General features: G+C 52.8%; 1 protein-coding gene across 1 annotated transcript in view; it reads right to left on the reverse strand.

Annotated features, from left to right (window-relative positions):
- The window catches only part of SPON1 (spondin 1), a 64,903-nt gene that overhangs the window by 777 nt on the left and 51,874 nt on the right, over window positions 1-12,252 (reverse strand). The window contains 2 exon segments of the mRNA XM_076058891.1: window positions 6,584-6,751; window positions 10,402-10,659. Of these exon segments, the coding sequence (XP_075915006.1) occupies window positions 6,584-6,751; window positions 10,402-10,659 (426 nt within the window).

The following is a 12,252-nucleotide window of genomic DNA, read 5'->3' on the forward strand; positions in this document are numbered from 1 at the left end:
AGACACAGAGACAGAGTGAGACACAGACACAGAGTGAGACACAGAGACACAGAGACAGAGTGAGACACAGAGACACAGAGTGAGACACAGAGACACAGAGTGAGACACAGAGACACCTGGCAGTCTACCGCTGGGGAGACACGGAGACAGGGAGACAGAGACACGGAGACACAGAGACAGAGTGAGACACAGAGACAGAGTGAGACACAGAGACACAGAGTGAGACACAGAGACACCTGGCAGTCCACCGCTGGGGAGACACGGAGACAGGGAGACAGAGACACGGAGACACAGAGACAGAGTGAGACACAGAGACACAGGGACACAAAGACGGAGTGAGACACAGAGACAGAGACACAGAGACAGAGAGACACGGAGACAGAGAGACACAGAGACACAGACACACGGAGACACCTGGCAGTCCACCGCTGGGAAGACACGGAGACAGAGAGACAGAGGCACAGAGACACAGAGACAGAGTGAGACACAGAGACACAGAGACAGAGTGAGACACGGAGACACAGAGACACAGAGACACCTGGCAGTCCACCGCTGGGGAGACACGGAGACAGGGAGACAGAGACACGGAGACACAGAGACAGAGTGAGACACAGAGTGAGACACAGAGACACCTGGCAGTCCACCGCTGGGGAGACACGGAGACAAGGAGACAGAGACACGGAGACAGAGTGAGACACAGAGACACAGGGACACAGAGTGAGACACAGAGACAGAGACACAGAGACACAGAGACAGAGACACAGAGAGAGAGAGTAAGACACAGAGACGGAGTGAGACACAGAGACAGAGACACAGAGACACGGAGACAGAGTGAGACACAGAGACACAGGGACACAGAGTGAGACACAGAGACACAGAGACACACAGACAGAGTGAGACACAGAGACACAGAGACAGAGTGAGACACAGAGACAGAGTGAGACACAGAGACAGAGTGAGACACAGAGACACAGAGACAGAGTGAGACACAGAGACACAGAGTGAGACACAGAGACACAGAGTGAGACACAGAGACACCTGGCAGTCCACCGCTGGGGAGACACGGAGACAGGGAGACAGAGACACGGAGACACAGAGACAGAGTGAGACACAGAGTGAGACACAGAGACACAGAGACACAGAGACAGAGTGAGACACAGAGACACAGACACAGAGTGAGACACAGAGACACCTGGCAGTCCACCGCTGGGGAGACACGGAGACAGGGAGACAGAGACACAGAGACAGAGTGAGACACAGAGACACAGGGACACAGAGTGAGACACAGAGACACAGAGACACAGAGACAGAGTGAGACACAGAGACACCTGGCAGTCCACCGCTGGGGAGACACAGAGACAGGGAGCCAGAGACACAGAGACAGAGACACGGAGACAGAGTGAGACACAGAGACACAGAGACAGAGTGAGACACAGAGACAGAGTGAGACACAGAGACATAGAGACACAGAGACAGAGTAAGACAAAGAGACGGAGAGACAGAGACAGAGTAAGACAAAGAGACGGAGAGACAGAGACACAGAGACAGAGTAAGACACAGAGACACAGAGACACAGAGAAAGAGACACAGATACACAGAGACACAGAGACACAGAGATAGAGTGAGACACAGAGACACAGAGACAGAGACACAGAGACAGAGTAAGACACAGACACGGAGAGACAGAGTGAGACACAGAGATAGAGTGAGACACAGAGACACAGAGACACAGAGACAGAGACACAGATACACAGAGAAAGAGACACAGATACACAGAGACAGAGACACAGAGACAGAGTGAGACACAGAGACACAGAGACACAGAGACACAGAGACACAGAGAAAGAGACACAGATACACAGAGACACAGAGACACAGAGACAGAGACACAGAGACAGAGTGAGACACAGAGACACAGAGACACAGAGACAAAGAGACACAGAGAAAGAGACACAGATACACAGAGACACAGAGACACAGAGACAGAGACACAGAGACAGAGTGAGACACAGAGACAGAGACACAGAGACAGAGACACAGAGACACAGAGACAGAGACACAGAGACAGAGTGAGACACAGAGACACAGAGACAGAGACACAGAGAAAGAGACACAGATACACAGAGACACAGAGACACAGAGATAGAGTGAGACACAGAGACACAGAGACAGAGACACAGAGACACAGAGATAGAGTGAGACACAGAGACACAGAGACAGAGACACAGAGACACAGAGATAGAGTGAGACACAGAGAGAGACACAGAGACAGAGACACAGATACACATAGACACAGAGGCATAGAGACAGAGACACAGAGATAGAGTGAGACACAGAGAGAGACACAGAGACAGAGACACAGATACACATAGACACAGAGACAGAGTGAGACACAGAGACACAGAGACAGAGACACAGAGACAGAGTGAGACACAGAGACACAGAGACACAGAGAAAGAGACACAGATACACAGAGACACAGAGACACAGTGAGACAGAGACACAGAGACACAGAGACAGAGACACAGAGACAGAGACACAGAGACACAGAGACAGAGACACAGAGACAGAGTGAGACACAGAGACACAGAGACACAGAGAAAGAGACACAGATACACAGAGACACAGAGACAGAGTGAGACAGAGACACAGAGACAGAGACACAGAGACAGAGACACAGAGACACAGAGACAGAGACACAGAGACAGAGTGAGACACAGAGACACAGAGACAGAGAAAGAGACACAGATACACAGAGACACAGAGACAGAGTGAGACAGAGACACAGAGACACAGAGACAGAGACACAGAGACAGAGACACAGAGACACAGAGACAGAGACACAGAGACAGAGTGAGACACAGAGACACAGAGACACAGAGAAAGAGACACAGATACACAGAGACACAGAGACACAGAGACAGAGACACAGAGACAGAGTGAGACACAGAGACAGAGACACAGAGACACAGATACACATAGACACATAGACACAGACACAGAGATAGAGTGAGACACAGAGAGAGACACAGAGACAGAGACACAGATACACATAGACACAGAGACACATAGACACAGAGACACAGAGACAGAGACACAGAGATAGAGTGAGACACAGAGAGAGACACAGACACAGAGACACAGATACACATAGACACAGAGACAGAGTGAGACACAGAGACACAGAGACACAGATACACATAGACACATATACACAGAGACAGAGACACAGAGAAAGAGACACAGATACACATAGACACAGAGACACAGAGACAGAGACACAGAGACACAGAGACACAGAGACAGATTGAGACACAGAGACACAGAGACAGAGACACAGAGACAGAGACACAGAGACAGAGACACAGAGACACAGAGACACAGAGACAGAGACACAGAGACACAGAGATAGAGTGAGACACAGAGAGAGACACAGAGACAGAGACACAGATACACATAGACACAGAGGCATAGAGACAGAGACACAGAGATAGAGTGAGACACAGAGTGAGACACAGAGACACAGAGACACAGAGACACAGAGACACAGAGAAAGAGACACAGATACACAGAGACACAGAGACACAGAGACAGAGACACAGAGACAGAGTGAGACACAGAGACACAGAGACACAGAGACAAAGAGACACAGAGAAAGAGACACAGATACACAGAGACACAGAGACACAGAGACAGAGACACAGAGACAGAGTGAGACACAGAGACAGAGACACAGAGACAGAGACACAGAGACACAGAGACAGAGACACAGAGACAGAGTGAGACACAGAGACACAGAGACAGAGACACAGAGAAAGAGACACAGATACACAGAGACACAGAGACACAGAGATAGAGTGAGACACAGAGACACAGAGACAGAGACACAGAGACACAGAGATAGAGTGAGACACAGAGACACAGAGACAGAGACACAGAGACAGAGTGAGACACAGAGACACAGAGACACAGAGACAGAGACACAGAGACAGAGTGAGACACAGAGACACAGAGACACAGAAAAAGAGACACAGATACACATAGACACAGAGGCATAGAGACAGAGACACAGAGATAGAGTGAGACACAGAGAGAGACACAGAGACAGAGACACAGATACACATAGACACAGAGACAGAGTGAGACACAGAGACACAGAGACAGAGACACAGAGACAGAGTGAGACACAGAGACACAGAGACACAGAGAAAGAGACACAGATACACAGAGACACAGAGACACAGTGAGACAGAGACACAGAGACACAGAGACAGAGACACAGAGACAGAGACACAGAGACACAGAGACAGAGACACAGAGACAGAGTGAGACACAGAGACACAGAGACACAGAGAAAGAGACACAGATACACAGAGACACAGAGACAGAGTGAGACAGAGACACAGAGACAGAGACACAGAGACAGAGACACAGAGACACAGAGACAGAGACACAGAGACAGAGTGAGACACAGAGACACAGAGACAGAGAAAGAGACACAGATACACAGAGACACAGAGACAGAGTGAGACAGAGACACAGAGACACAGAGACAGAGACACAGAGACAGAGACACAGAGACACAGAGACAGAGACACAGAGACAGAGTGAGACACAGAGACACAGAGACACAGAGAAAGAGACACAGATACACAGAGACACAGAGACACAGAGACAGAGACACAGAGACAGAGTGAGACACAGAGACAGAGACACAGAGACACAGATACACATAGACACATAGACACAGACACAGAGATAGAGTGAGACACAGAGAGAGACACAGAGACAGAGACACAGATACACATAGACACAGAGACACATAGACACAGAGACACAGAGACAGAGACACAGAGATAGAGTGAGACACAGAGAGAGACACAGACACAGAGACACAGATACACATAGACACAGAGACAGAGTGAGACACAGAGACACAGAGACACAGATACACATAGACACATATACACAGAGACAGAGACACAGAGAAAGAGACACAGATACACATAGACACAGAGACACAGAGACAGAGACACAGAGACACAGAGACACAGAGACAGATTGAGACACAGAGACACAGAGACAGAGACACAGAGACAGAGACACAGAGACAGAGACACAGAGACACAGAGACACAGAGACAGAGACAGAGAGACACAGACACAGAGACACAGACACAGAGACAGAGTGAGACACAGACACAGAGAGACAGAGACGTGGGGACGCATGTGAGCTGCTGCTGATGCTGATGATGCTGATGATGATGCTGCTGCTGATGGTGCTGCTGATGATGATGCCGATGGTGCTGCTGATGATGCTGATGCTGCTGATGATGCTGATGGTGCTGCTGATGGTGTTGGTGATGCCTCTGATGATGATGCTGCTGATGCTGCTGATGATGATGATGCTGCTGATGATGCTGCTGATGATGCTGCTGCTGCTGCTGCTGCTGATGGTGCTGATGATGCTGATGATGCTGATGATGGTGATGGTGCTGATAATGCTGGTGATGGTGTTGATGATGATGATGCTGATGATGCTGATGATGATGCTGTTGCTGATGGTGCTGCTGGTGATGGTGCTGATGATGCTGCTGATAATGTTGCTGATGATGATGCTGTTACTAATGATGATGATGCTGATGATGATGCTGCTGATGATGATGCTGGTGATGATGGTGCTGGTGATGATGATGCTGCTGATGATGCTGCTGCTGATGATGCTGATGATGGTGCTGCTGCTGCTGATGATGATGCTGCTGATGATGATGCTGCTGGTGATGATGCTGCTGATGATGATGATGCTGCTGATGATGATGCTGCTGATGATGTTGCTGCTGGTGATGATGGTGCTGATGATGTTGCTGCTGGTGATGATGATGCTGCTGATGATGATGCTGCTGGTGATGATGCTGCTGATGATGTTGCTGCTGGTGATGATGATGCTGCTGATGATGATGCTGCTGGTGATGATGCTGCTGATGATGTTGCTGCTGGTGATGATGGTGCTGATGATGCTGATGATGCTGGTGATGCTGATGATGGTGCTGATGATGCTGATGATGATGCTGCTGGTGATGATGCTGATGATGCTGGTGATGCTGATGATGATGATGGTGCTGATGATGCTGCTGCTGATGATGGTGCTGGTGATGATGATGATGTTGCTGCTGGTGATGATGCTGATGATGCTGGTGATGGTGCTGATGTTGCTGCTGGTGATGATGCTGGTGATGATGATGAAGGTGTTGCTGGTGACGATGCTGGTGATGATGCTGATGATGATGCTGCTGGTGATGATGATGATGATGCTGGTGATGATGATGATGATGCTGGTGATGATGATGATGATGCTGGTGATGATGATGATGATGATGCTGGTGATGATGATGATGATGATGCTGGTGATGATGATGATGTTGCTCGTGGTGATGCTGCTGCTGATGATGCTGCTGGTGATGATGATGATGAAGGTGTTGCTGGTGATGATGATGATGCTGGTGATGATGCTGATGAAGGTGTTGCTGGTGATGATGCTGCTGGTGATGATGATGCTGATGAAGGTGTTGCTGGTCGGCACGTACGGCACTCCGACATCATGCACTTCTCTGTCTGTGTGGTGTCCCCGTGGGGACAGGCCGAGTCGGGGGGGAGACGGGCAGAGCGCTGCCGGGAGCGGGAACCCAGACCACAGGTGACGGAGCAGGAAGACCACTCGCTCCACGGAGACACGGGGAGACACGGGAACGTGGCTGAGACACACAGAGACACACAGAGACACACACAGAGACACAGTGACACAGTGACACAGAGACACACACAGAGACACACACAGAGACACACACAGTGACACAGACACACACACAGAGACACACACAGAGACACACACAGAGACACACACAGAGACACACACAGAGACACACACACAGGTGACGGAGCAGGAAGACCACTCGCTCCACGGAGACACGGGGAGACACGGGAACGTGGCTGAGACACACAGAGACACACACAGAGACACACACACAGACACACACAGAGACACACACACAGGTGACGGAGCAGGAAGACCACTCGCTCCACGGAGACACGGGGAGACACGGGAACGTGGCTGAGACACACAGAGACACACACAGAGACACACACACAGACACACAGTGACACAGAGACACACACAGTGACACACACAGAGACACACACAGAGACACACACAGAGACACACACACAGGTGATGGAGCAGGAAGACCACTCGCTCCACGGAGACACGGGGAGACACGGGAACGTGGCTGAGACACACAGAGACACAGAGACACAGTGACACAGTGACACACACACACAGAGACACACAGTGACACAGAGACACACACAGAGACACACACACAGAGACACACAGAGACACACACAGAGACACACACAGTGACACACAGTGACACAGAGAGACACACAGTGACACACAGAGACACACACAGAGACACACACAGAGACACACACAGTGACTCAGAGACACACACACAGAGACACACACAGAGACACACACAGAGACACACACAGACACACACACAGTGACACACACACACACAGACACACACAGAGACACACACAGACACACACACACAGACACACACAGAGACACACACAGAGACACACACACAGAGACACACACAGTGACACACACAGAGACACACACACAGGTGACGGAGCAGGAAGACCACTCGCTCCACGGAGACACGGGGAGACACGGGAACGTGGCTGAGACACACAGAGACACAGAGACACACACACAGGTGATGGAGCAGGGAGACCACTCGCTCCACGGAGACACGGGGAGACACGGGAACGTGGCTGAGACACACACAGAGACACAGAGACACACACAGAGACACACAGTGACACAGAGACACACACAGAGACACACACAGAGACACACACACAGGTGACGGAGCAGGAAGACCACTCGCTCCACGGAGACACGGGGAGACACGGGAACGTGGCTGAGACACACACAGAGACACACAGTGACACACACAGAGACACACAGTGACACACACACAGAGACACACACAGAGACACACACAGAGACACACACACACAGAGACACACACAGAGACACACACAGAGACACACACAGAGACACACACACAGGTGACGGAGCAGGGAGACCACTCGCTCAGACACGGGAACGTGGCTGAGACACACAGAGACACAGAGACACACACAGAGACACACACAGTGACACACAGTGACACAGAGAGACACACAGTGACACACAGAGACACACACAGAGACACACACAGAGACACACACAGTGACTCAGAGACACACACACAGAGACACACACAGAGACACACACAGAGACACACACAGACACACACACAGTGACACACACACACAGAGACACACACAGAGACACACACAGACACACACACACAGACACACACAGAGACACACACAGAGACACACACACAGAGACACACACAGAGACACACACAGAGACACACACAGAGACACACACAGTGACACACACAGAGACACACACAGAGACACACACAGAGACACACACAGAGACACACACAGAGACACACACAGTGACACACACAGAGACACACACAGAGACACACACAGAGACACACACAGAGACACACACAGTGACACACACAGACACACACACAGTGACACACACAGACACACACAGTGACACACACAGAGACACAGAGACACACACAGAGACACAGTGACACACACACACAGAGACACACACAGAGACACACACAGAGACACACACAGTGACACACACACAGACACACACAGAGACACACACAGTGACACACACAGACACACACACAGTGACACACACAGACACACACAGTGACACACACAGAGACACAGAGACACACACAGAGACACAGTGACACACACACACAGAGACACACACAGAGACACACACAGAGACACACACAGTGACACACACACAGACACACACACAGACACACACAGTGACACACACACAGGTGACGGAGCAGGAAGACCACTCGCTCCATGGAGACACGGGGAGACACGGGAACGTGGCTGAGACACACAGAGACACAGAGACACACACAGAGACACAGTGACACAGAGACAAATAAAGAGACACACACAAAGACACACACAGAGACACACAGTGACACAGAGACACACAGAGACACACACAGAGACACACACAGAGACACACACAGTGACACAGAGACACACAGAGACACACACAGTGACACAGAGACACACAGTGACACAAAGACACACACACAGACACAGAGACACACAGTGACACACAGACACAGAGACACACACAGTGACACAGAGACACACACAGAGTTAGATACAGTAAGAGACAGTGGTGAGTAGTGGTGAGTAGTGGTGAGTAGTGGTGAGTAGTAGTAGTGAGTAGTGGTGAGTAGTGGTGAGTAGTAGTAGTGAGTAGTGGTGAGTAGTGGTGAGGAGTAGTAGTGAGTAGTGGTGAGTAGTGGTGAGGAGTAGTAGTGAGTAGTGGTGAGTGGTGGTGAGTAGTAGTGGTGAGTAGTGGTGAGTAGTGGTGAGTAGTAGTAGTGGTGAGTAGTGGTGAGTAGTGTGAGTAGTGGTGAGTAGTAGTGGTGAGTAGTGGTGAGGAGTAGTAGTGGTGAGGAGTAGTGGTGAGTAGTGGTGAGTAGTAGTGGTGGTGAGTAGTGGTGAGTAGTGGTAGTGGTGAGTAGTAGTGGTGAGTAGTAGTGAGTAGTGGTGAGTAGTAGTGGTGAGTAGTAGTGGTGAGTAGTAGTGGTGGTGAGTAGTAGTGGTGAGTAGTGGTGGTGAGTAGTGGTGGTGAGTAGTGGTGAGTAGTGGTGGTGAGTAGTGGTGGTGAGTAGTGGTGGTGAGTAGTGGTGAGTAGTAGTGGTGAGTAGTGGTGAGTAGTGATGAGTAGTGGTGAGTAGTGGTGAGTAGTGGTGAGTAGTGGTGGTGAGTAGTGGTGGTGAGTAGTGGTGAGTAGTGGTGGTGAGTAGTGGTGAGTAGTGGTGAGTAGTGATGGTGAGTAGTAGTGGTGAGTAGTGGTGAGTAGTGGTGAGTAGTGGTGAGTGGTGGTGGTGAGTAGTGGTGAGTAGTGGTGAGTAGTGGTGGTGAGTGGCGGTGAGTAGTGGTGAGTAGTGGTGAGTAGTAGTAGTGGTGGTGAGTGGTGGTGAGTGGTGGTGAGTGGTAGTGGTGAGTGGTGGTGAGTGGTAGTGGTGAGTGGTGGTGAGTAGTAGTAGTGGTGAGTGGTGGTGAGTGGTGGTGGTGAGTGATGGTGAGTGGTGGTGAGTGGTGGTGGTGAGTGGTGGTGGTGAGTGGTGGTGAGTGGTGATGGTGAGTAGTGGTGAGTAGTGGTGGTGAGTGGTGGTGGTGAGTGGCGGTGTCCACGTACGACATTCGTTCAGGAGACATTTCTCCATCTCCGCCATGACGGGTGGGGGCGGGGCCCCCCCGGCCCCCCCCTCCCCCCCCCGGGAGAAGCACGCGGGGGGGGCCCCGCCCCCTCCCCCCGAGGCCCCTCCCCCCGGGGCCCCTCCCCCCGGGGCCCCCCCCCACAGGGCGCGTGCCCTGGAGCGGCCCCCCACCCCGCAGCTGGCTGAGCAGGGAGACCACGTGGTCCACTCAGAGAGGGCGCAGCCTGGGGGCACCACTGGTGGTGGGGGGTAGTGGGGGGGTGGAGGGGGGTGGGGGGTAGTGGGGGGGGTGGGGGGTAGTGGGGGGTAGTGGGGGGGTGGAGGTGGGGGTGGGGGAAAGGGGGGGAGAGAGACTCATCATCGCCTGTGTCATCAGCAGCAGATCTCCCCGTGTCTCTCTCCCCGTGTCTCTCTCCCCGTGTCTCTCTCCCCGTGTCTCTCTCCCCGTGTCTCTCTCCCCGTGTCTCTCTCCCCGTGTCTCTCTCCCCGTGTCTCTCTCCCCGTGTCTCTCTCCCCGTGTCTCTCTCCCCGTGTCTCTCTCCCCGTGTCTCTCTCCCCGTGTCTCTCTCCCCGTGTCTCTCTCCCCGTGTCTCTCTCCCCGTGTCTCTCTCCCCGTGTCTCCCTCCCCGTGTCTCTCTCCCTGTGTCTCTCTCCCTGTGTCTCTCTCTCCCCGTGTCTCTCTCCCCGTGTCTCTCTCTCACCGTGTCTCTCTCCCCGTGTCTCTCTCCCCGTGTCTCTCTCCCCGTGTCTCTCTCTCACCGTGTCTCTCTCCCCGTGTCTCTCTCCCCGTGTCTCTCTCCCCGTGTCTCTCTCCCCGTGTCTCTCTCCCCGTGTCTCTCTCCCCGTGTCTCCCTCCCCGTGTCTCTCTCCCTGTGTCTCTCTCCCTGTGTCTCTCTCTCCCCGTGTCTCTCTCCCCGTGTCTCTCTCTCACCGTGTCTCTCTCCCCGTGTCTCTCTCCCCGTGTCTCTCTCCCCGTGTCTCCCTCCCCGTGTCTCTCTCTCACCGTGTCTCTCTCCCCGTGTCTCTCTCCCCGTGTCTCTCTCCCCGTGTCTCTCTCACCGTGTCTCTCTCCCCGTGTCTCTCTCCCCGTGTCTCTCTCCCCGTGTCTCTCTCCCCGTGTCTCCCTCCCCGTGTCTCTCTCCCTGTGTCTCTCTCCCTGTGTCTCTCTCTCCCCGTGTCTCTCTCCCCGTGTCTCTCTCTCACCGTGTCTCTCTCCCCGTGTCTCTCTCCCCGTGTCTCTCTCCCCGTGTCTCCCTCCCCGTGTCTCTCTCTCACCGTGTCTCTCTCCCCGTGTCTCTCTCCCCGTGTCTCCCTCCCCGTGTCTCTCTCCCTGTGTCTCTCTCCCTGTGTCTCTCTCTTCCCGTGTCTCTCTCCCCGTGTCTCTCTCACCGTGTCTCTCTCCCCGTGTCTCTCTCCCCGTGTCTCTCTCCCCGTGTCTCCCTCCCCGTGTCTCTCTCTCACCGTGTCTCTCTCCCCGTGTCTCTCTCTCACCGTGTCTCTCTCCCCGTGTCTCTCTCCCCGTGTCTCTCTCCCCGTGTCTCCCTCCCCGTGTCTCTCTCTCACCGTGTCTCTCTCCCCGTGTCTCTCTCTCACCGTGTCTCTCTCCCCGTGTCTCTCTCCCCGTGTCTCCCTCCCCGTGTCTCTCTCCCTGTGTCTCTCTCTCCCCGTGTCTCTCTCCCCGTGTCTCTCTCTCACCGTGTCTCTCTCCCCGTGTCTCTCTCCCCGTGTCTCTCTCCCCGTGTCTCCCTCCCCGTGTCTCTCTCTCACCGTGTCTCTCTCCCCGTGTCTCTCTCTCACCGTGTCTCTCTCCCCGTGTCTCTCTCACCGTG

This window comes from Petromyzon marinus (genome assembly GCF_048934315.1).
Source record: "Petromyzon marinus isolate PM22_M1 ecotype Great Lakes invasive population chromosome 80 unlocalized genomic scaffold, UKy_Petmar_22M1.pri1.0 chr80_unloc.2, whole genome shotgun sequence".
In the NCBI taxonomy this organism is placed as follows: Eukaryota; Metazoa; Chordata; class Hyperoartia; order Petromyzontiformes; family Petromyzontidae; genus Petromyzon; species Petromyzon marinus.